The sequence below is a fragment of the Lagenorhynchus albirostris genome, chromosome 14, assembly GCF_949774975.1.
Source record: "Lagenorhynchus albirostris chromosome 14, mLagAlb1.1, whole genome shotgun sequence".
In the NCBI taxonomy this organism is placed as follows: domain Eukaryota; kingdom Metazoa; phylum Chordata; class Mammalia; order Artiodactyla; family Delphinidae; genus Lagenorhynchus; species Lagenorhynchus albirostris.
Genome location: NC_083108.1, coordinates 56337478 through 56362062, shown reverse-complemented (window position 1 = coordinate 56362062; position 24585 = coordinate 56337478). Strand labels below are relative to the sequence as shown.

At 40.8% G+C, this 24585-nt stretch overlaps 1 protein-coding gene across 1 annotated transcript in view; it reads left to right on the top strand.

Annotated features, from left to right (window-relative positions):
* Positions 1-24585, top strand: part of L3MBTL4 (L3MBTL histone methyl-lysine binding protein 4) — a 244946-nt gene that overhangs the window by 7797 nt on the left and 212564 nt on the right. The window contains exons 4-8 of the mRNA XM_060170751.1: positions 1214-1305; positions 2789-2943; positions 4028-4104; positions 21372-21457; positions 23511-23621. Of these exons, the coding sequence (XP_060026734.1) occupies positions 1214-1305; positions 2789-2943; positions 4028-4104; positions 21372-21457; positions 23511-23621 (521 nt within the window). The remainder of the gene's footprint in view (positions 1-1213; positions 1306-2788; positions 2944-4027; positions 4105-21371; positions 21458-23510; positions 23622-24585) is intronic.

Sequence of the window (24585 nt, the reverse complement as noted above, 5' to 3'; positions counted from 1 at the left end):
GAGATGCCAGTGGGCCTGTTCCCTTGACCGGCAAATCTGTACATAAGGTCTCCTGCTTGGGTGTTAGACTCCTGGCTGACCGCGGCAACTTCTGGAGTCACTGTATAGTCATTTTACTCTTAGGAAGCAGCTCAGGGTGTCCTTTGGGATCCACCCCTGAGGCTGGCAGCAGGATCCCCTGAGATTGCTGGGTTTCAGGGAGGTTGGAACAGGCCCCAGGCTCATTCACCCCGTGGGTGGTAGGTGTTCGTGGAGCCTTTCCTGTGTGCAGGCCCTGGAGACAGAGCAGTGAATAAAGGAAACCGTCTCCGTCTTCACGGGGCTTTCATTCCAGAGGGGAGAAGGAGGATAAACAGAGAGAAAGGTGTGTGTCTAGCGGCGACAGGCGTGGAGCGCTGAGTGGGGTCCCAGGGCTGCCCTTGCAATAAGTAAGGTGAAGACAGGCCTGGGGTGTGACATCTGACAGATGCCTGGACGGATGCACGACAGAGACAGCCAGCTGGCTCCCTGGGGAGGAGCACGTGTCAGAGCCCAGCAGCGGGTGTGGCAGACCAGTAATCACAGGAGCGCTGGAGCGAGCGGAGAGGCAAGGGCCAGGAGGGAGGAGATAAGTGAGAGGTGTCGCCGCGGCCTTGAAGGCCAGTGCAAGGAGTTTGACGTCTATTCTGTGACACTCAATCTGAGTATTTCCTGAGCCTGGTTATTTGGGCCAGCCCCACACGAGCTGCTTTAGGGCACATGGACGGGAGGGTCAGGCATTTTATTGGGAAGCCTGTAAAGACAAGGGCAGAAAGCTGGAACTGCCACGTGGCCTGGGGGACGGTTCTGTCGCCCCTGCAGTGTCTGGCTCCCCCGGGGCTGCTTACCATCAGGCCCACGCTGGCTGGCCTCGGGGACGTGACTGCTTCAGGAGGCCTGAGGGACGCAGGAGATGAGACTCCTGTCAGGCCACCAGGGTACTGATTCCATATTTGAATGAGTTTTAAACTTTGTAGGGAATGACATGCATGGTGGGAAATCAAACTCAACAGTTTGGAATTCCATACATTAAAACAACACTGAAACAGTTTAGAGATTTTAATATAAATCTTTTGTGTCTGCTAAAGGACGTTGAATTTATGGCAGAAAACTGAATAAGAATAGTATTGATACACTTATTATGCACATGGTTACATCTTGTGGGTATTTTGAATAATCCGTACTTTTTTTTTAGGTTATAGAAAAGATAAATTTGTTTGGATGGATTACTTGAAGGCCTGCAAATTGCAAAATGCTCCCAAGAAATTATTCAGAAACAGAAATTCTGTAAGTATTTTCTTCCATAGTATAAATCAGATTTTTACTTCAACTTAAATTTCTTAAAATTCACTATGTATTCTGTTCTATTTTAATCTTTTAAGAATCCTTAGCTTCCTATGACTTTTCTCACTAGATTTGTCAGTTTCCTATGGGCATATTTGTTTTTCTTTTAAACATACAATTAAATAATTAGATGGAGAGAGTAGAAACACTTACATGTAAAGCTGGCTAAAATTTAAAATGCCTTTTAGAAGGTGTTTCTTTTTGCTTCTAGTGAATTAGTCGTTTAAATTTAGTTTGATGTTTTGAGACCTGCTGATATGCCAGGTGGACTTTGACTGTACCTGGTCCAGTTGTATTTATGTGTAATGAAAAAGAGGGTGACGGTTCATATAGATTCGAAGGGTGTGTGAGGATTTGGGTGGAGCACACTCACCCTCTGTGTCCCAGCGCCTAACAGGTGTTCAGGAGAGAAGGAGAAAAAGTTGCAGCCTCGCGTCTTCTGGGCCCCAGGTGAGGCCACACACCGCGGAGGGGCGGGAAGCCTGGAGCCAGGGAGGCCCCACCACCTGCTGGCTGTGTCCCCTGAGGACAGTCCCCACCCCCCGCCCCCTTCCCCAGGCTTCAGTGTCCTGCTCTTGAATCAGTGTTCTACAACTGTTCAACATGTTTCATAGACTCGTATCAAGGAAGAGAGTTAGAGAAATGTGAAAATGCTTTAAGAAAAGTAATGTGCTAAAGGAAACCAAAAATGAGGGTCCAGTATAGATAGTAAAGAAGTAGGGAAAAAAACCCTCTTCTAGTCCCTGGATATTGTGTGTATATTTTCTAAATCCCAGGCCTGGCTAATCATAGCTACAGGAAAAGTGGGGCTTTATCATTGTCATGTTATTATAAATCATAGCGCTTAGTATTTTTAATACTAAAAAATATGTGCAGGTACTAAAAAAAGCATTTGGTTTTTTTTCAACTATGATTTATTTATGGATAAGCGCATGTATTCCTTAAATGTTGAGAAAGCCACTAATTTCAACACTTGATCAAAGTATAAGTGGTAATTTTAGTGCTAAAGAGCATATCTTTAAAACTTTTCCAAATAGTGGTATTTGGAAATATACCACCCATCTAAAGCCTACGGGGACCAGAGAAAATTATTTGATATTACTGTATTCAGTAAACAGTGTATTTTAAAATTAATACAGATTATTCTATGAACTGAAGAGGGAAAGTGATGATGAAAGGGGAAATAAAACCTACCTGCACAACAAAAGAGAAAAGCACAGAGTGAAAGCTCATTTCCTGGGATTGCTTTTTTATGAGTGTACACTTGGTAACAGTCTGTTGGAATATTTTTACTGGCTGGCTTCATTCTGCAGTTTAAGTGTTGATACCCTGTAGACTTTTCTGATGCTAAACATGACAGAAGTTTTGACAGTGGCTCAGTCCTGTTTGGTGTCCTGTTTCTCTTTGTGCCTCTTCCCCGTGTTAGAATGGGCCAGTGCCTAAGGAATTTCAGGTTGGAATGAAGCTGGAGGCTGTCGACAGGAAGAACCCTTCCTTGGTATGTGTGGCAACCGTAGCAGATATTGTTGGAGATCGCTTGCTAGTGCATTTTGACGATTGGGATGATAGTTACGATTACTGGTGAGACACCAATCTGCGTTGTATTTTTGTGTGTTCGTGTTTGCCGTTAAGAATTTATGTTCATTCCATGACTGTCACTGTTCTTGCTGTTCTTCTAGTAATGAACATGAAGAACCTAGTGGCTGGCTTGTCACTACCTTCTTTTCCTCGTGAACTGTTGAATTAAAGAACCGAGAAAGTTTTTTTTTCGTCTCTGAGAGGTTGCCTAATGAGACCTCATCTGAAATAATGTGACCAGTTCAGGGCAGTCCACTATATTGTGTCTAGTTTGTAAGGGAAGCATTTCTGTAAAGAGGAAGTTAAGAACTTGCAGTATTATTTTTTCCTGAAAAATGTTGGACTCAGACTGTCATATTTTTAAAAGGGAAGATTCAGGGAGAATGGAGTGAATTATTTGAAAGCCTGTGAACAGAGAAAATGTATGCTCACGATGCCATTAAACTAACATTGCAGGAGTTAAAAGGATTTCTTGGGTGAAAACCTGAAATATGGAAGAGGGCACGGCAAAAATAATTTTTGTGGCATTTCTTAAGAGCATATCCTGAATGATTGACAAGTCCCCGCCTGAGGCTGTGATTCTTCATGTGCACAGTGGGAGGAGGGGGGCTGTTTTCTTCTTTGAACTAAGAAGAAGAGCATGGATTAATTGCTGTATGTGTCTTAGGTAGTATAGTCTGGGTTCCTGAAAAGGAGAGGGAGGAAATTGTAGGCATGTGGAGTCTGGTCCGTCTTATTAAAATTTGGACTGGCCTATTAATATTTTCCCTTGCTGCTAGCAAGAAGTGGTAGAAGGGGTTTATTAAAATGTTCACTCTCTGGAGAGATCACTGGCAGTTCAGATCCTAGTCAAACACTTTTTAAAGAAATACTTTTAAATTTCAAGAAGGTTATGTAAAAGAGAAGTTTGGCCACTCAGCTTACAAAATAGAGAACTAAAATTACTTCTGTTTCTCTTAGGCTATAAAATATTTTAGCTATGCCATAGTATTTTCCATGTCATCTCTTAATATCTAGAATGAACATTACTCTTGGATTCTTTCTCTGGTGTTAATATGGGATCTAAAATAGAATCCTGTTTTTGCAGGTGTGACGTCAATAGTCCTTATGTTCAGCCAGTTGGTTGGTGTCAGGAGCATGGAAGAACTCTGATAGCACCCCAAGGTGAGTGGACTGGCTGGGTTCTCTTTGAAGTCATCTCTGTGCTCACACAGAGATGGCAATGCCCATTCTTATTTTTGTTTATGGAAACCACATTTCAATACAAAGTGTATGATAAAAATACTGTGCAAGATTCTGTGGACCATCAAGGGACCCAGATGTCTGAAATCTGCACATCCTTCCCCATAATGCAAATGGACTGTGTTTATAAAGACATATTAGGCAGCCATTTTAAAAAAGTGCTATTTTTTTATCCAACGAAATGAGTGCAATCACTATGAACTGACTTTTAAAACTAGCTATTTCCACCTATGTAATTTAACTTATTACCAATGTTAATTCATTAATTGACCATTAGGTTATTAAATATACTTAACTTTGGAGTTAAGTGTAAGAAATGTAGAAACCTAAGAAGTGAGAATTAATAATGAGGGCCTAGACTTGCCAGACCCCTTCACCAAGCCAACTTAGTGGCTCAGCTAAACACTGACATAGGGACTTTCTTGTTATTTATCTGTTTTCTCATTACAGAAATGGAATATCTCTCCATTTATTTAGTTCTTTGATTTATTTCAGTGACATTTTGTGGTTTTTCTCATATAGATCTTACATATATTTTGCTAGATTTTATAACTATTCTGTTATTTTGAGTGCTAATGTATATGGTATTGTGTTTTTAATTTCAAATTTCACTTGTTCATTGCTGGTATATAGGAAAGCAGTTGAATTTTATATGTTAACCTTGTATCCTGCAACCTTGTTATAATCACTTATTGGTTCTTGGAGTTTTTTTGTTGATGCTTTTAGATATTCTACACCTCTGTGAACAAAGTTATATTTCTTTCTTCCCAGTCAATATATTGTTTATTTCCTTTTCTTGTCTTATTGCATTAGCTAATATGTACCATGCTGTTTTTTGTTTTTGTTTTTGTTTTTTGCGGTACGCGGGCCTCTCACTGTCGCAGCCCCTCCCGCTGCGGAGCACAGGCTCCGGACGTGCAGGCCCAGCGGCCATGGCTCACAGGCCCAGCCGCTCCGTGGCACGTGGGATCCTCCCGGACCGGGGCACGAACCCGTGTCCCCTGCATCGGCAGGTGGGCCCTCAACCACTGCGCCACCAGGGAAGCCCCCTACCATACTGTTTTGACCACTGTAGCTTTTTAGTCCGTTTTGAAATCTGGAAATGTGAACCCTCCAACTTTGTTCTTCTTTTTCAAGATTGCTTTGGCTGTTTGCGGCCCCTTGCAGTTCTTTATGAATTTGAGGATTGGCTTTTCCATTTCTGGAGAAATGACTATTGGGATTTTGGTAAGGGTTATGTTCAATGTAGACTGCTTTAGGGAGTGTTGCCATCTTAACAGTATTAAGTTTTCTAATCCATGAACATGGGATGTCTTTTCACTTACTTAGACCTTCTTTCATTTCTGTCAGGAGTATTTTTCAGTTTTGGGTGTACAAGTCTTTTACCTCCTTGGTTAAATTTATTGGTATTTTATTCTTTTGGATGCTGTTGTAAATGGAATTGTTTTATTTATTTATTTTTGGAATTTTTTTTATTTCTGGCATAAAGAAACACAAATGATTTCACAGTCTGCAATTTTGCTGAAGTTGTTTATTAGCTCTAGTAGGTTTTTTTGTGTGGATGCTATGGGATTTTTTTCATATAGAATTGTGTAGTCTATCAAAATAGTAAAGTTCCAAAAAATTCATATTTCTAATTTGAATGCCTTTAATTTTGTGTCTTGCCTAATTATGCTAGCTAGGACTTCCAGTACAGTATTGAATGTAGCGGTAAAAGTAGGCATTCTTGTCTTAGGGTGATCTTAGGGTGAAAAGATTTCGGTCTCTCGCTATCAAGTATGATATTGGCTGTGGGTTTTTCATAAATGCCCCATATCATGTTAAGGAAGCTCCCTTTTACTCCTAGTTTTCTGAGCGTTTTTATCATAAAAGGGTGTTGAATTCTGTCCAGTGCTTTTTCTGCATCTATTGAGAAGATTGTGTGGGACTTTCTTCTCCTTCGTTTCATGGTGTATAATCCTTCTAATGTGCTGTTGAGTTCAGTTTGCTACAGTTCTGTTAAGAACTTTTGTATCTGTATTCATAAGGGGTATTTGTCTGTTGTTTTCTTGTCATGTCTTTGGTCTGTTCTTTTCAATGCTGTAAGTGGAATTGTTTTCTTAATTTTATCTTTGGATTGTTCATTGCTATTTGGTAGAAATACAATTGATTTTTGTGCAATGACCTTATACTCTGAATTCATTTATTTGCTCTAATGTGTGTGTGTGTGTGTTACTTAGGATTTTCTATATGCAAAATTATGTCATCTATAAGTAAAGATACTTTCACGTCTTCCTTTCTGATCTGAATACATTTTCTTTCTTTCCTGAATCCTCTGTCTAGACCTCCCAGTGCATGCTGAACAATAGTGGCAGGATCAGATATGCTTTTCTTGTTCCTGATCCTAGGGGAACACTTCGTCTTTGCACATTAAACATGATGTTTGCTGTGAGCTTTTCGTGGATACCCTTTATCAGATTGAGGAAGGTCTCTTCTATTCCTAGTTGTTTTATCATGAAAGGGTCGTCCTTTATTCTATTAATATGGTTTTATTATATTTATTGCTTTCTATATGTTGAAACAATCTTGTCTTCTTGGGATAAATCTCGTGTGTGTGTGTGTGTGTGTGTGTGTGTGTGTGTGTGTAAATATATTTTTTCTTACATGTTGCTGCACTACTTGGTTAGCTAATATTTTATTGAGGAATTTTGTGTCTGTACTCATAAAGTCATCTACTCTTTTTTTTTAATGCATTACTTTAAAAAAATTTTATTTATTTATTTGGTTGCACCAGGTCTTAGTTGTGGCAGGAAGGCTCCTTAGTTGCGGTTCCAGGGCTCCTTAGTTGTGGCATGCGAACTCTTAGTTGCAGCATACATGTGGGATCTAGTTCCCTGACCAAGGGTCAAACCCAGGCCGCCTGCATTGGGAGCATGGAGTCTTATCCACTGCGCCACCAGGGAAGTCCCAAAGTCATCTACTCTTTTAAAATGTGTTTATTCCTATTAGAGTATCTAAAGCTGCTCTGAGTGCTAAGGAAAAACAGGATGAACAATAAGTCAAGAAGTTTGGTTATTTAAAACCCTAATCCGTCATATGATTACTCGTCTTCAGTGGGGACTCAACCATGTTAGAAAGGGGTCCCCTCTTACGGTGCTGCAGGGTGTTGGCCCTGCACAGTGGCCTTCACTGAATGCCAGGAAGCTTCCCATTTGGTTTGGGAAGTAAATGTAAAATGAAAATTCAAGCAGATTAGCCACTTAATCAAGGTATGATCAAGAGAGTGGAGTGTAATGAAAATATATGCAAAGGAGCTGTGAGTAACAATTGGGTGAAGGCAGTTAAAGCTGAGCAATAAACAAAATTGCTTAAAGCTCGTGATGAGCCGTGATCATGCTGACCTCTAGGTTTGTGGGAAAGCACGAGTGCCCCAGAGATGTTAGTCCCTAGTGAGATGCACAAGAGAGGAAAGGTTTGAGGTCATGGGGTAGAAGGAGCCCTGAGGCAGGATAATAGAATGCTGTGCACTCAGATAGTTCACAAATGGGAATTAAACATGAGATTTTAAAAGAAAAACCTACCAACCCACATAATCTTTAGATATTCTCTCCCCTACGACAAGGCTGGAGCTAGAACTGCTTGAAATACACATATATGTTATGTATTGTATTTTATATATATTATCTGTCATATAGATTTTATATCTGTATATGTATATTCAGAGTTTATAGGAAAAGATAAGAAATTAACATTGTTTGGATGATTTGTTTCTGTTAGTCATTTGGCTCCACAATTTGTTACTTAAAGTGAATTTGTGTTTTACACATCACTTATGCCTATAGATTTTTACATTAAATTTTATTTTATGGTTGTAATTACATATCAGAAAAAATGTATTTGCTATATTCGTCATAGCTTGTGTACGTGTGTGCGTGTGTGTGTGTGTGTAATTGTACTTCTGAGAGCGATTAAGCCTCTTGAAAGTGGAACAGCATGTGCTGATCTGTACAGTTACCCCTGGTGTGCACTCACATTCTCATAGATTCCCGATAAAAGAACTTCTTCAGAGAAAGAGGAAAAAAGATTAGTTTTTGAAACATGTGACCTGTAAATTGTAAAGGTGTTATTTTGCTGATGTAAGTTTAATCCAAGGTGTTACATATTCTACTCAGTATCTTTCTACAAGGACTAAAAAATTCCTTCAGAAGATGCAATCTGCTGGGATTTTAGTCAAAGTCACAAAATGACAAAAAAGTGTTAGGTAGGTGCATAGAAAACCCTGATAATACAGATGTTACATTTGAGGAGGAAAAGTCCCTGTCCAGACGGCTTGCCGGGCTTCATAGTGAGGTTCTGATCTTCATCTGGTGATGGGCAGGCCATGTCCAGTTAACAGTCACCTCCTAACAAATAGGGGTAAATCTGATCCTTTCGTTGAAGTAAAATCTCCTAGTAGCATAGTTTTAGGTAGTACATCCTACAGCCAACTCTGTACAATTAAAAATTAGATTGGTCTGTTAAAGAACATTAATAGATTGTTAGCTAAAAGTTACCTTTTTTTCTTTTCTAGTTCTTTTGAATGGTATTGCTATTTTAAAAGTAACTCTGATTGCTTTGTATGTATACGAAGTTTCCAGTACACTTTATTTCTCAGAGTGACTTGTTTCCCAGTTAAAACAGTGGTTTTTTTCAACAGTCTTGTATGTGTGAAAGTCTGTCCTGTAGTCAGTGACAGGAGCCTCCACCCCAACGAGCTTCCCGCTCAATCTGGGCAGGTGGACGGGGAGCCCTGCGGACCCTGTTGACTGACAGCGGGACCACGTCCCCCTGAGGGGTGGTGTCCTGCACTGAGATCCTCTCCAAATTTGCTGTCAACTGAACTCAGATTCAGTTCAGCAAACATCATCTCCACAGTGACTTCTGTGTTTACAGAAGGTGGAGAACCAAGTAAGAATAAAACACAATTCTTGCTCTGAAGGAAGGGATCTATTTATATTTTTGTAAAAACTTTATTGAGATCTAATTCACATACTATACAGTTCATCCATTTAAAGTGTAAGATTCAGTGTTTTTTTTTTTAACATATTTACAGAGTTGTGTAACCATCACCACGATCAATTTTAGAAAGTTTCCGTCACTCCAGAAAGAAACCCTGAGCCACTTAGCTGTTATCCCCACCCTCCATTCCCTGCAGCATTTGGACACCATTAATCTACTCTTTGTCTTGCCTCTTCTGAATATTTCATGTAAATAGAATCATATGATATGTGGCCTTTTGTGTCTGGCTTCTTTCACTCAGCATGATGATTTTAGAGTTCATCCACGGTGCAGCATGTATGAGTACATTGTTTCCTTTTAGTTTCAAATAATATTCATTGTGTAGATAAACCACAATTTGTTTATTCATTCATCAGTTGATGGGCATTTGGGTTGTTTTCACTTTTTGACTTTTTCAGATACTGCTGCTGTGAATATTTGTGTATGAGTTTTTGCTTGAACATGTTTTCAGTTCTCTTGGGTATATATACTTAGGAGTGAAATTGCTGGGGCATATAGTAATTCTACGTTTACCTTACTGAGTAGTTAGTGAGTAATTACTTACTGACTCTTCACCACAGGAGCTGCTCTGTTTTAATACCCATCAGTAGTGTGTGAGGGTTACAGTTCCTCCACGTTCCTCCACACTTGCTCTCTGTGTTTTGTTTATATCATCCTAGTGACTGTGAAGTGGAATCTCATCTTGGGTCTCATTTTTCTTGAATGCCCAATACGATGTTGTTAGCGAACCCAGGTCTGGCTGCTCGCCGCTCAAAAGCCAATTCTCAAGAGACAGGTGTTGGTAGGAAAGGAAAGCTTGCTTTATTTTGGAGGCCAGCAACCGGGGGAGAGGGTGGACTCCTGTCCGAGAACCAACTCCTGATGGCTGTTGAGGGGCAGGGGCTTTTAAAGGGGGGTTTCGGGGCTGTATAGGCAGAGGGAGGGAGCAGGGCAGCACAGTCAGCTCTGACAGGCATCTTGAAATCAGTCATGTGGTGGTCTGATCAGCATCATCTTGGTTGTTTTAAGTACAATTAATCTTTAGTTCCAAGGTTTGTTCCCATTTCTTTGAGGCCAGTTCTCGGAATTGTGTGCAGCGGAGCAGCTTATGTCACAGCTTGTTTGGTCATCATGTCGTCATCCTCCTCCACCTGGTGGGGCTTCAGTATCTGCAAAACAGCTCACAGGAGATGGCTCAGAATATTATCTATAGCCCTTAAGGAGGAACTGAAGGTCCTTGACTGTGCTTAATGACTAAGCTATTATTATTTGGTCTCCTTTTTTTTTTTTTTTTTTTTTTTGCGGTATGCGGGCCTCTCACTGGTGTGGCCTCTCCCGTTGCGGAGCACGGGCTCCGGACGCACAGGCTCAGCGGCCATGGCTCACGGGCCCAGCCGCTCCACGGCATGTGGGATCCTCCCGGACCGGGGCACGAACCCGTGGCCCCTGCATCGGCAGGCGGACTCTCAACCACTGCGCCACCAGGGAAGCCCTATTTGGTCTCCTTTAACTGTTTTCCTCTGCTTCTGCATTTTCTCACTTCTCTGATTAAACTTATTCTTTGCCTAGAGCTTTGCTACAGACGAAAGGCAGGCTGAGGACATGGGGGGGCAAGGACCTGCCCAAGGTCCTGCTCCATTTCAGTGTCACACATTTATCTGTTTTCATGGCAACTTTGTAAGCTTTTTTCAGTGATTTCAGTTTCATAGTTGAAGAACTGAGGTATAGAGAGGTCAGGTCACGGGCCCCGGACCTCTCACGTGGCGGGCTGGGGGTTTGGGAGCACGCCCTGTTAGCTGGTCTCTAGAACTCCCTTGCCCTTTCTCCTTCACCACCCTGCGTGAGGTCTGATGCACATGGGCTTCTGATGGTAATGGAAGGAAAGCTTTCAGGAACACAGGAGAGGGAGAGGTCAATCCTAACCTCATACATGGGTGTCTTCACATTGGAAGCAGTGTTTGCATTAGTCTTTGAAGGATGTGAGAAATGGGGTGGAAGAGAATATTCTGTAGAAGGAACAGTATGCACGAAAGTAAGGTGGCAGGAAGTTCCTGGCAAATTTAGGAATTATCAGTGTTATGAGCAGCGTGCTGGGCTGCAGGGTAGGGGTTGGGGGAGGGGGAAGAGGAGGTGAGAAGTGACATAGAACATTAGGCTCACACTGATTAGTGATTTGTAAATGTTTTTACTTTATTTAAAATATGAAATAATTTTTAAGATTCAGAAGAGTCACGATAACAAAAAAAAAAATCCTCCTCCTTTGCCAAAACATTTGAGATTAAGTTGCCAAGATGCACGCTTTGCCCGTCACCCAATAATGTCCTTTATGAAAAAAACAAATAAGCAAACAGAAAAACAGATTTAATCCAGGCTCACAGGTTGTGCTTACTTTTTATGTCTCTTTAGTGTCCCTCAATCTGCAGTGGTTCTTCAGTCTTGGCCTTGACTCTTAAGAACTTGACACTTTGCTGGAGTACAGGCCGTTTGTTTTGTAACATGCTTCTCACCTTGGGCTTGTCTGATGTAGTGGATGTGGGTTCTGCACCTGGGGAGGAGTGTCCCAGAAGCATTGCTCAGTTCTCACGGCATCCGCTCAGGTGGTGCACGATTTCACGGCCCCTTTGCTGTCGACATTGACCTCGGTCACTTGATTACAGTGGTGTGTGGCAAGCTTCTCCACTGGAAAATTACTCCTTTTCCTTTTGTGGTTAAGATGTATTTGCTGGAGAGTGACTTGAGATTATGGAAGTACTCTGTTCCTCATCAAACTGTCACCCGCTAGTTTTTAGCATCTGTTGATGTTCATGAGATGAATTAGTTACTAATGTGATATTTGCCAAATGGTGCTTTTCTAATTTCATTATTCCTTCTATATTTATTAGTTGACTTGTGCTCCCCATGATTTATTTATTCAGTTTTTATAATCTGTTACTATCATTATGTAGGACCTTAGTCGGGGGAGGGTGGGATGGAAAGGCTGGTGAGCAGCCTTTCTTGACCTCAAGGAGCTGACAGTCTACTGGGGACTGTTTGGTGAGTTTATGAATATTGTTATAGATGGTAGCAGTGAAATTAGTCAGAGGTAACACCTGGCCAGAAAGGGAAAGACGTGCTTCACTGAGAAGATTATATGAAGGTGTACTGCCCCGTAACAAATTACCATGAAGTCTGTGGCTTAAAGCAGTGCAGGTTTCCTATCTTACCGTTCTGGAAGGCAGGAGTCCAAAATGGATTTCACTTCAGTTTTGGGATATTTATCAGGAATTAGTAGGATGGGTAGATCAAGGCCATTTTATGAAAGATCTTTAAAAGCTGGAATGAGGAGTTTATAGTCAAATCTCTGATGTAACTATGGTTAAGCGTTTATTTGGCAATAGTAGGCCAGATTAGAAAGGAGGCTGGGATGACCACTAGGGAGATTCACTGTACGTGAAAATAAGGAACGTGGGCCTTAACCAGTGCTGTGGGGCTGGGGCTGGGGAGGGGTAAGGCTCTTTAGAATTGCTGCTTACTTGATTGGGCAGGTGACTGACTAAGCAGACCTACAGGAGCTCTTTATTCAGAGTTTCTTGTGGTCTGCAGGGCTCTGGGAATTGATGGGCCACGGAAATAAATTGGGTTCCTGACCTAGCAAGGCTCTCTTTTCTTGTAAATATTGTGTTCTACAGTAAATGCATTTTAATGCAATAGCAAAAAGCCTTCCAAAGCAGAAAAAGAATTAACTTGCATAGTTTGCTAACTGCGGGACAGCTTTCTGTGGCCATTTGATACAAGGTGCCATACTGTTTTATGTTATTGTTTCTGCGCCTCAGGTGGGCGGCACGTGGGATCTTCCCGGACCAGGGCTCAAACCCGTGTCTCCTGCATTGGCAGGCGGATTCTTAACCACTGTGCCACCAGGGAAGTCCCTGGAAATAATTTTTAAGCATTAGGTAAATACTTCTAGATTACTCTCCACATAGTTTTATAGTTTTTTTCTTCCAACAACAATATTAGAAAATTCAGACATTAAAAAGAAAGAAAAAAAAAAGGAACAAGACCAGATCTCTCAAAATATAGGCACAAATTTTCTGTGAAGATCTTAAAATTTGTTGTTTTGCTGTTGAGTTGTATGAGTTCTTTATATATTTTGGATATTAACCCCTTATCAGATAAATGATTTGCAAACATTTTCTCTCATTCAGTAGGTTGTCTTCTCATTTTGTTGATAGTTTTCTTTGCTGTGCATAAGCATTTTAGTTTGATATAGTCCCACTCATTTATTTTTGCTTTCGTTGCCTTTGCTTTTTGTATCAAATCCAGAAAATCATCACCAGGACCAATGTCAAGGAGCTTACTGCCTATGTTTTCTTCTAGGAGTTTTAAGGTTTCAGGTCTTAGCATTCATGTCTTTAATCAGCTTTCCAGGGTTCTATAATGTAAATTAACTTGCTCCCTACTGGCATTTCTCTGTAACAGATTTATGTTTTTCATTCTTAGTTACTGAATGTTCACTTATTTCCTTTTCACACTTCCAGAAATTTTTGTTGACAGTTCTCATCTGCTTTTGGCTTTTTACCTATTGTCATTGTGACTTTATGTCCTTGTATTAGTTTTATTAAATTTTTTTGTATTACCTACATTTTATTTATACTTTCTTTTTATGTTCATTTCTCCTTCCACCCGAGTTACTCTCCCCAAGTAGGTATTGGGTTGGCCAAAAACTCTGTTCGGGTTTTTCTGTAAGACGTTACAAAAACCCTAGCGAATTTTTTGGCCAACCCCATAGCAATTGGTGGTAATCCCTCCGTGTTAATTACCATGAGCTAACTAGCATATCAAACCACTTCATAAATTTTAGTGCCTTAACACATTAAGAATTGATTTCTTGCTCCTGTCATAGTACAGGAGCTCCTGTCATAGTACAGTAATGGTTGATAGGGGTTAGTTCTGTTTAATTACTCTGGGATTGGGACTCCCCCAGGTCCTTGGGAATCTTTCTCTCTGACCTGAGATTGGAAAGAGGACTGATGGTTACACATGAGAGGGGTTTGGCGCCAGACTCAGAAGTAGCTTGTTACAATCATTTCTACCCACATGCATTGGCCAGAACTGTTACATAACTGCATTCAAATGCATGGGAGTAAAGGAAATGTAGTTCAGCTATTTTCCCAAGAGGGAAATGAACAATTAGCCATTCTATGCTATGCATATTTTGCTAATTCCCATATCATTGCATATACGCACACATATGCACACCCAGACACTCGTATGTTCATGAACCCATGTCTTTTTTTAGATTATTGCTTGTGCTATAAAAATGGGCTTATATTATGTACATCTTTTTCCATCTTTTTTTATGTTGCTCAACTATGTCTCATGGCAAATCTCTTCCAACTCATTTGTTATATAGTTCTAATTCTTTATAAAGCCTACATAATATTCCACGATGTGTTGTATCAAAATTAATTCAGTATTTTCTCTGTTGATAAGTGTTCATTTAAAGATGCCTTTATTGATACTTTGGTGGCATTTAGAAGTGAGCAGAGCTAAATGTTCTACATTTTTAAGTTGGAAGTCTAGCACTCAAACTTGTTGTGAACAAATGCTAAATGCAAGTTTATTTTCAGAAATAAAGCTATAATGATTGATAATTTGGGAATGATGGAATGTACTTTGTAGAAATAACAGCAGTTTGTTTCTTTAGATTCCCCAGAATCAGTTGGCTGGACATAGTTATTAGCAAATATTCTAGATGTTTGAGGAGCACATAGAAATATTTAGCAAGCTATGTTCTGATACCAAATAACTACTTAAGTTTACTTCATAATTTATAAAGCTAAAATTACATTAGCAAAATTTAACAGTATAAATAAATCTTTTATTTAATTGCAACATTAACTGTTAACTTGTTCTAGGCAAACAAAGAATTACTATATTTTAAATGGCATTGTACTCTTTCCTGTAGATAGAGTCTACTGGCATAAGGAAGGTGAGAGTTCAGAGAAAAACTAATTAAGTGCCTGCCAAGAGTGAGATACCACTAGAAACTAGTAACAAAGAATGGTAAAGACATAACGTACAGGGGTCATTATGTTAGTCATAGAATATTACTCAGTGAAATATTATGTAGTTAGTGACATTGAGAGAAAAATAGGAGCGAAATAAACAATGTGTTTTTCTATCATGTTAGCTGTTGAGAGACAGACAGGGGGAGTGAGACAGAGACAGAGGTGATTAACCCCATCTCGAATGCCTGGGCTGCATTAGGTGCTGTGGGAGCCGTGGGCTTTTTGAAGACAAGTCTGCTGGGAGCTTGGCCAGGGTGGTACAGATTGGTTGCTTCCCGTGATCTCTCTTTCCTCAGTCTATGCTGAAAACAGTTCCTCTCAGCCATAATTTGAGCAAAATGAGCTCTTTGACACATGCTTGAGGTACTGCTCGTCCACACTATAGACCCAAGAGTTCTCCGTGTGCTTTAGCATGTGACTGACGACCAAGTAGCAGATCTGATGTCCTGTTATAAATATTAGGGGGTCTAATTTGTATTCTTTGGCCAGAAAGGATATTTTAACTTTAATTGTAATGAGCTGAATGAGAGTCCAGGACTTCTGGCATCTACGGTACGGTCAATGTGAGGTGAGTTTCGATGTGTCTTTTGAAAACCAAATTGGGGGAACCTGAAGTAGGCTTAACCGTGATTGTCCTCACGTCTGGTGGTCAGTGGTGTACAGTGTCTGACCCAGGATGCTTGGTGGTCATGCAGTGTTAGGATGGTTTTCATAACTGGCCCCTCTGTGTGCAGAACCAGAGGGCAGGTCCCAGTCAGTGGTGGCTTTTCTCAGTCTCTACCATTGGGAGGCCCGGAGTCTGGACAAGTCCCTGCTCTGCCTTGTGAGCGCTGCCTGAATCAGTCTCTCAGAATGATGGCGAAACCCACTCAGGCTTCCCTGGTTCTGGTGGTCCGGCCCTCATTGCCTGCTGATGCTGGTGCTTTCTCCTGCCCAGTGCCCGGCAGCCTGCAAAGCATCACTGGGCCTCAGAGCAGCTCTCTGCAGGTCTTGATCTCTGTAAATTGCAGATCAGGAGACCTGGGCTCGAGCTTTGGCTTCATTATTAGTTGTCTTGCCTTTGACATGTCACTTAAAATACCAGGTCTCACTTTCCTCATCAATAAAATGAAGAGTTAGATGAAGAGGACTCTTAAGTCCTTCCAGCATGTATTTATGGTCAATGTTCTGTCCATTCTTCTTGAATCTTCTTGGTAAGACTCTTAGCAGATCCCTGTTTATTGCTGGTTGTTAAACAGCACTATTGTCCATTACTTAAAAATTGCTTGTCCTGGGACACCAATGGTTTTTGGTTCCGGAATTGGCCCCTGGTATAACTATTGTTGTCTTGCTTCCATGGGACAGGTTGCCCAGACCAGAAGGTCAGGAACGTAAGGACTTGTGCTATTTATTCATGATCCCGGTTCTTTAGAAGGAGGGATCCGGTGGCAGAATTATGTTTTGATTTAGGCTGTCGTTGTAAGAAGAGCCTGTAACCAGTCTCACCCTTCAGCTGGCCTTTCTTACGTGGAAAGTTGAGGAGTGCTCTTTGCCCGTACAGATGCCGCAAATCAGATGCCTTGCCTGGGCTCTGTCCAGGCTGCAGTGCTGCTTGGGAGCTGAGCCAGGGCTGATTCAGGAGCACCATCCTGTCCTAACGGTGCCTCAGAATCCCAGCAGCGCCAGCGGGAAAGCAGCGTCGTCCCAGCTCCAGTCACCGCAGTATTCAATGCAGACTTCTCAGGAAATACATTTCATTCATTTAACAGATATTTACCAAATAGTTATTGCGTGATAATGACAGCGCTGTTCTAGGCTCAGAGAAAATAGCAGTGACGTGAATAAATTTCTGTCAGAAGGCAGTAATATTCTAATGGGCAAGAGAAACGTGCAAAGTATGAATAGTTAGGGGGTCAGTGCTGTGGAGAAGAATAGGGCGGGTGATGCGGTGGGGAGGGGCACGGCCTGTCTCAGGAGGTCGTGACACTGGAATAGCAGCTTAGAGGAGGTGGGTATCTGGGGAGTGGGGAGGCGGTGGGGGGGCGTCTCCTTCGGGGGGAGAGCTCGAGGGGGAGGAGGCCGTGGCGTCCGGTGGCAGCAGAGGGGAGGCCGGCTGTGCAGGGCCTGGGGTCGGGTGAGGACCTGCTTCTTTCCTGGGTGATGCAGGCAGCCCTTGGAATGACACGATTTAGGAGTTTTCACTTATGCTTTCCTTGGTTTGGCCTTGAGTTTCCCTGAGTGTGTATCCTCTTTAAGGGCTTTTCTTGACTTTAGATCTCTTGAACTCAAAGCTCTGGAATTGACCTCTGTCCCCCCAGCTTCCTGACACCAGGAAGGAGGCGGGCGTCGCCCTTTCCAGGAGGAGCCCCACGGCTTCTCCGGACGTGGTCCTCAGCCTTCGGAAAGGGCCCCTGAGCCCTAATCTCCTCCGCACGCCATCCCCCTAGGCTGTCATCTGCCTGAGGACCCTTTTCCCCCTCTCTCCCTCTTCTCCCCACGGGGAGGTCCTAAGCACCCGGCTACACCCTGTGTGTGGTCCCTGGTCCCCTCCCTCAGGTCTGCCACACCTGTGCCCGGTTTTCTCCCAGTGTTGCCCTTCCCTGACATTTCAGACTCTAAATAGTGCGGGATGCGGTGGGTTGTGAAGAAACGCACTGACACCTGTAGCCCTGTCTTCCGTCCTCCACCCGCATCCCCTCCCCGTGATCCTGCACCTTGGCCTCCAGGGGGAGCTCGCCCCACCGTCCTGAGGCCTGGAGGATGGACGCCCTAGAATACTGGGGGAGCAGTGATGAAGGATGTGGGCAACTGAATGAGACATCACTCTTCAAATCCCATTTCCTCTGCATCCTAACTGTACAACACTGAGTGAACTGCTCAAGCTCCCTGAGCCTCACCTGTAAAATGAGGAGAAAAAGGCATATGTGAGGAATAAATGAATCAGTGTGGGTGGAGCGGGCATTACGGCGTTACCAGTAAATGGAAGCCAGTTAGACAAGGTTTTCTTTTCTTTTTAATAAATTTATTTACTTATTTATGGCTGTGTTGGGTCTTCGTTGCTGCATGCGGGCTTTCTCTAGTTGCAGCGAGCAGGGGCTGCTCTTCGTTGCAGTGCGCCGGCTCAGGGCTGGGCCAGGAGGAGGACAGTGGGAATGGGTGGTGTTTGCAAGACTCCCGGGGCTGGAAGACGCTCTTTTCTTCCTTGGGTTCACTGAACAGGGAAGATAGACCTAATGCATGTGTTCCCTCTTTTTTGCACGTGCATAGCTCATTTCTAGAGAGTCGCACAGAGGCAGTGAGTACTTAAGAATCACTTAAAATAGCCATAGTCTCTTATTTTCACGTATTGATCACGTAAATCAGGGTGGGATTGTCCCTCTCGTAACAGCAGCTGGGTTTCTTGGGGCAGGACTAGTTGCTTCCTGTCTTGTGCACCATGCATTCCTCCCTCAACCCACCACACGCTGGTTTCCTTTGTCACCGTTGCCCTGAATCTGCCGGTCAGGTCCCTGGGCCAGGAACCTGGAGCAGGCAGAGAGGAGCCAATGCTGAAGGGGCAGATTCAGAACCCACGCAGGAATGTGGAGGCCCAGGATACAAGGAATGAGTTTGGACGGTTTTTAAACATATGAGCTATAAAGGTAAATGCAACTGCAGAAATAATTATTGAAACGTAAGTTATGTAACATAACTCACATAGAGAAGGACAATAATCAAAAGAAATCCTAAAAGAGTTATTTAAAAAAAAAAATCCAGCTTAAATGTGTTTACAGAAGTTAGATAAAGCAAACCCGTAAATGTAAATGTTTTTTAAAATCCACTTAGGAGGTGTTTAACAGATACACCTGAAACAAAATAATATAAAAGTGATAAAGATGGGCAAAATTTTATCAGACAAACATAAACAGAAAATAACCAAATGGCATACAATTTAATTTTTAGTAAAAAGGAGAATTTGAGGCAAAATGCAATAAATGTGTCCAAAAGGTAAAATTTCTCTATATTAAATAAAAAGTGCAGTTACTATTGAATATTCCATATGCTTTTATATGTTAAACATTATAAGGTCAACATGTGATGCAAAATACCCCAAGATCCAGCAGTTTTACTCCTGGATGCATTCCAACAGAAATGTATACTTCTGGTTCCTGCAAAAAACACGCGAGAATATTTGTAACAGCACTTTCTGTGATAGCCCCCAAATTAAAACTCCTCAAATGACCATCACCAGTAGAAAGGATGAATAAATTGTGAGGTACCCCTGAATGGAGTACTATGCAGCAGTGAAAATGAACAACCCTCACACAGCAGTCTACAGAACCTTGAAGCCAGACTACTGAGCAAAAGCCCAGGACCACAGATGAGCACAGGCTGTGTGATTCCATTCATACAAGGAGAAAAGGGAATGAGCAGAGCTCATCTCAGAGGGCAGAAGCCAGAACAGGTGGCTCCCTTTGAGGAAAGTGGGGCCGTGACCAGACGGGGGCGGGATGGGGACGGGGTGTCCCATGTTCTGGTTACGTGGGAGAGTTTATGACAATTTCTCAGTCTGTCCACTTGATTTGTATATTTTTTAAAAATATATTTTATTTTGGCAAAACATTTAAATGTGAACAAAAAAATTATCAGAAGTACTGGAAAACTGTACAGAAAATTTATTTTAGAGATTCCTGCATATTGCTTCAGGCTTTTTGCTTAAATAAGAAATAAACAGATTTTTGAGTAATACAGCTATTTAGATTGAATTAATGCATATTGATATCACACCTTAAAACATATCTGTGTGTATGTATTGATATATACTTTAAATACTTTTTAACTGTTGATCCTGTGTTATACCAAGAAGAAATCTTAAAGTCTCCCAAATAGTAATTGTACGGTCTATGTGATATTCTGAAACTACCATGTGGTAAACTGGAAATTATTATTAATATTTTAAACAGCTTCAAAAATTAACCACTTGGGGGCTTCCCTGGTGGCGCAGTGCTTGAGAGTCCGCCTGCCGATGCAGGGGACACGGGTTCGTGCCCTGGTCTGGGAGGATCCCACATGCCGTGGAGCGGCTGGGCCCGTGAGCCGTGGCCTCTGATCCTGCGCGTCCGGAGCCTGTGCTCCGCAACGGGAGAGGCCACAGCAGTGAGAGGCCCGCGTACCGCAAAAAAAAAAAAAAAAAAATTAACCACTTGGGCTGTCTCTTAAATATTTGGCCAATGATTAAATCAAGGTGACAATTACACATTATAATTGTTTTTTAGAAAGTAAAAGTGAGAAAGATAAATATTTCCTAAAAGTTTGTCCAGATGTCTAAAGCTGTATTGAGGGACAGCAGTGGTAAATTCATAGCCTTAAATGCTTATATTATTTTTAAAGAAATAAAAATAATTATGTTTATAATTCAGTTTAGCAAGATAACTATAAAACAAACCTAAGGGAAGTATGAGGAAAGAGGTGATAAGACTAAAAGCAGCAAACGAAATAGTTAGGAGAGACAAAAGAAAACAATAGATCTGATGGGTGAGTCTAAGTACTCATTTCTTGAAAGGAAAAAGAAAACAACACAGTAATATAGACGGACCTCTGGCAAATGTAATTAGGAATAAAATAACACAGCATAAAGAGAAACAAGAAACCCAATTAGACAGAAATATTTAAACATAGCGTGCTTTATATCATGTTATACCAATATATATTTTAAAATTGCAATGATAAATAACTAACCTGGGAAATTGTAATTACAAACATTTAATTATGAGAATAAAACCCTAATCGAAGCAGAATTATTGGAGGAATTGGAAAGGTCATCAGTTCATGGAGTGAGGTCAGACAGTGATTGTGAGTTTTCTCAAGCATCTCAAGAGGCCTCCTGGGGGTGGCCTGGCTCTGCCCAGTGCTCAGACCCCCATTCTACCTCGGTTCACCTGCTTACACTCATGGAGTGAATGCATGGACCAGTGAATGCATGCACACGAGCATAGTGGGGGCGGAACAGCCCTCTCAGAGGTTATCACAGACTTACGTTCTTAACAGGGGCTATTGAATAGTGAGCATTCAATTAACTGTGGGCATTATTATTAGCAGATGTCTCATAGTATATGGCAATCGGAATATCAGTGAGTAATCATTTGATATTTATTTATTTTTCAGGTTATCCTGAGCCAGAAAAATTTTCCTGGACAGAATATCTGGAAGCTACTCGAACTAATGCAGTACCTGCCAGAGTTTTTAAAATGGTAAGTTTGGATGTGTAGCACTCCCAGCTTTTTTCAACAGTGTCCGTGTGGAATGGTGCCTTCATTTGGCAATTCAAAATCATTCTAGTTTTCTCCTTTTAAATTCAAGTGTTGTTTCCATGACCAATTTGCTTTGCTTTTCAGTTAAAAATGCAAAGGAGGTGACTCATTTACTGTTGTTCCTATGCACCAGTGCAGGTGACGATTTCCCTCCTTGAAGTCCGGTTGGAAGCCCCCTCAGCCTCTGATGACTGAGCCCTTCCTTTCTGGGTCTGTTGGTCCTCTGAGTGGGAACCCTGAGCTTTCGGTCTCAGGGACTGTTTGACGGTCGATGATGCCGGGATAAAATAGATGGAGTGTATGTAGCCCCTGTGTGTTACCCTTTCACCTATTTTGAGGGAACATTGCTTTTAGCAATTTGTCAGAATACCAACTTGTAAAGTTCAAATTTGTACGTACCCATTTATTCCAGGATTAAACCAAGTATAAAGAAAGTGTACTGATAGCATAGTTAGAGATACTTATGTTCTAAACCAGTGGTTTTCAAGCTCTGTTCCCTTTCAGCGATGTGTCCCTGACTCATCTTTAATCAGAATGTTATATAGTGAGCTTCTCCATGTGATTTCTTTTACTGAGAGTTTTCTAAAGATCAAAAGGGGTTTAAAACAGAATGCTATTTCATTTTTTAAAACAATTGATTAAAATAGGTCGAATTTGGAGGAAGAGGTATAATCAAATTAAGAGGGCTAGAAGTTCTGGCGTGCTAGAAAGCGTTTTAAGAATTGCAAAAATTCAATAAGCAAAAATACCAGCTGCTTGTAGTCTCACTTTCTCTCTTGCTTTATGTCAAAACTTCACTTTACTTTTCCAAGAAGAAAATTACAAGAAAATCATATTATGAAAAGATTCAGTTAAAAGGCAACCTCCAGCCTCTGTCACAGGGTTATTAAGGGTTCACCTCAAGCTGTATGTCTTTGGCATCTGCAATATGAAACAATTACCTTTGTTATCAGCATGGTGACCTCGGGGAGAAAAGAAATATGTTCAAGGATCAGAGACCTAATTATAGTCAGTATGCTCCATTTAGTAGACATAATAATGCATTTTAGAAACAAATATGCTTCCACAAAAGCTGGAGAGGAACAAACCAGGTATTGTAGAAAGATTTAACTGTTTTGTAAGTCAGGCATTATCAAAAGTTTTATTTTCCTACTGCCATTTTCTAGACTTGAGAAATTCAGTACCCTTTCATTTTCAAGAAAGTCAACTGAACACTTTTATGTGTAATAGCTTTCAAAGTGAAACTTTTTGCCATCCTTAAACACTGGCAGAGTTGTCTTTTGACTGATTTTTGGTAAATTTCCTCAGTTTCAATGATTTGCTAAGCCCCAGTGCACTTTTTCCCCACTCCATTTTCCTTAGTGTTTCCTGAGTGTCCATCGTTGTAGACTCCTGGTTCCCAGCATTTTAAGACTTGGAAGAAACCCTAAATTAATGCAGTTTAACATGTTTATGTTAAAGACGAAGCACCAAAAGCACAGATTATGACTTTAAATTACATTGTGGTATGATTTTAAAACATTTAGCTGTTATAATTATGGCAGCTTTTACCTATTTTAAAATTTAAAGGATCATGCTTATCCTTTCTAATTATTTGTTAATTTTGCCTTCTGTGTCTTACACTCCAAAACTGGGCAGTGATAATAGTCAATGATTTCTTAATTTAAAAGGTTAATTTTAGAAAAAAAAAACATCTAAACCAATAGATAAATTATAATAAGATCCTTTTTTGAACTTGTGACCATTAATGAATTTATGATTTAATCTTTGTCTTTTAGCTATCTTGAAAATTACCAAAATATTCTTTTTCCTCCTGCAGGTTTTTATGAAAATGGTTAAAATAATATGCATGAAGGTCTATGTGCTCTTAAAAGTAACTCCCAGTTGTATTAAATATCTGATGTAAAGTTAGAACAGTCATATTTTAGAAAACATTAGTAGCACATCTGAATTATTGGATTTCGCATAACTTGTTGCTCTTGTAATGTTACAGCGGTTGCCCCACGGTTTTCTCCCGAATATGAAACTTGAAGTCGTGGATAAACGAAACCCCAGGTTAATTCGTGTTGCTACGATTATAGATGTTGATGACCAAAGAATAAAGGTACGCGTTTGGATTAGTACGATATTGTATTGGCGTTTTCCCTGCGTTTCCTGTGAGACTGGCTTCAGAGGCTCTGATTTCTTATCTCAGCAGGAGAATCGAACTGGCCTGACTTCACTGCTGGTCACGAGACTCTGGTAGAAGGTCCTCTAGCCAGTGTGTGTGGAAGGGGCCTCTGTAGATTAGACACGACTGATTTTCAGAGGGTTCTTACACGTCCCTGTTTGGATTTGCTGCGTAGACGTTACACATTTTGTTCCTTTTTTTAAAAAAAGCTTCTTTTTGTTGGTATTATCAGATTTTTCTTGAAACTGTTGTCATTAAACACCTTAACAAGACGATTACCTCCTTGTTCTCTCCTATTCAAACAAAAGGTTAGATTTTGAAGTGAAAATTTGATTCACAGATTTCTATATCATCCTTGCTGTGACATCTGTTTTTTTAAAAATATACACATCTTCAAAATTAAATTATCCTTAAGTGAAAGGCTTTCATTTTTTTCTACAGAAAGCTGAAAGCATCTATGGAATTCAATAAATCTTCTACAGCATATGACAGTTCAAAAATTATTTTCCACCCAAGCACAGTTTATTTTCATATTAATAAAAAGATTGAAGCCAACGAATATTTATAGAAATTATTAAGAAAGGTGTATTTAAGTTCGATATAATTTAAGTTTGATATAATTTAAAAGAAATCTTATTTGCTATATGCCTAATTTGAAAACAACTTCTAATTCATCTCATAGAGAATAATCAGTGCGTACATTTTAGTAAAACATAGAGATGCGTATTTGGCCTGGCCATGGATTAGCAAAAGCAGATATTGGCAACGTCCTATATTTTTCTGACAAATGAAAACTGTGCTAAACGCTATTCAGGAATAATATGTTATAGGTATTTTCTCCCACATACATTGTTATTAAGGTTTTATTTCAAATTTAATCATATTGCATAAATTCTTA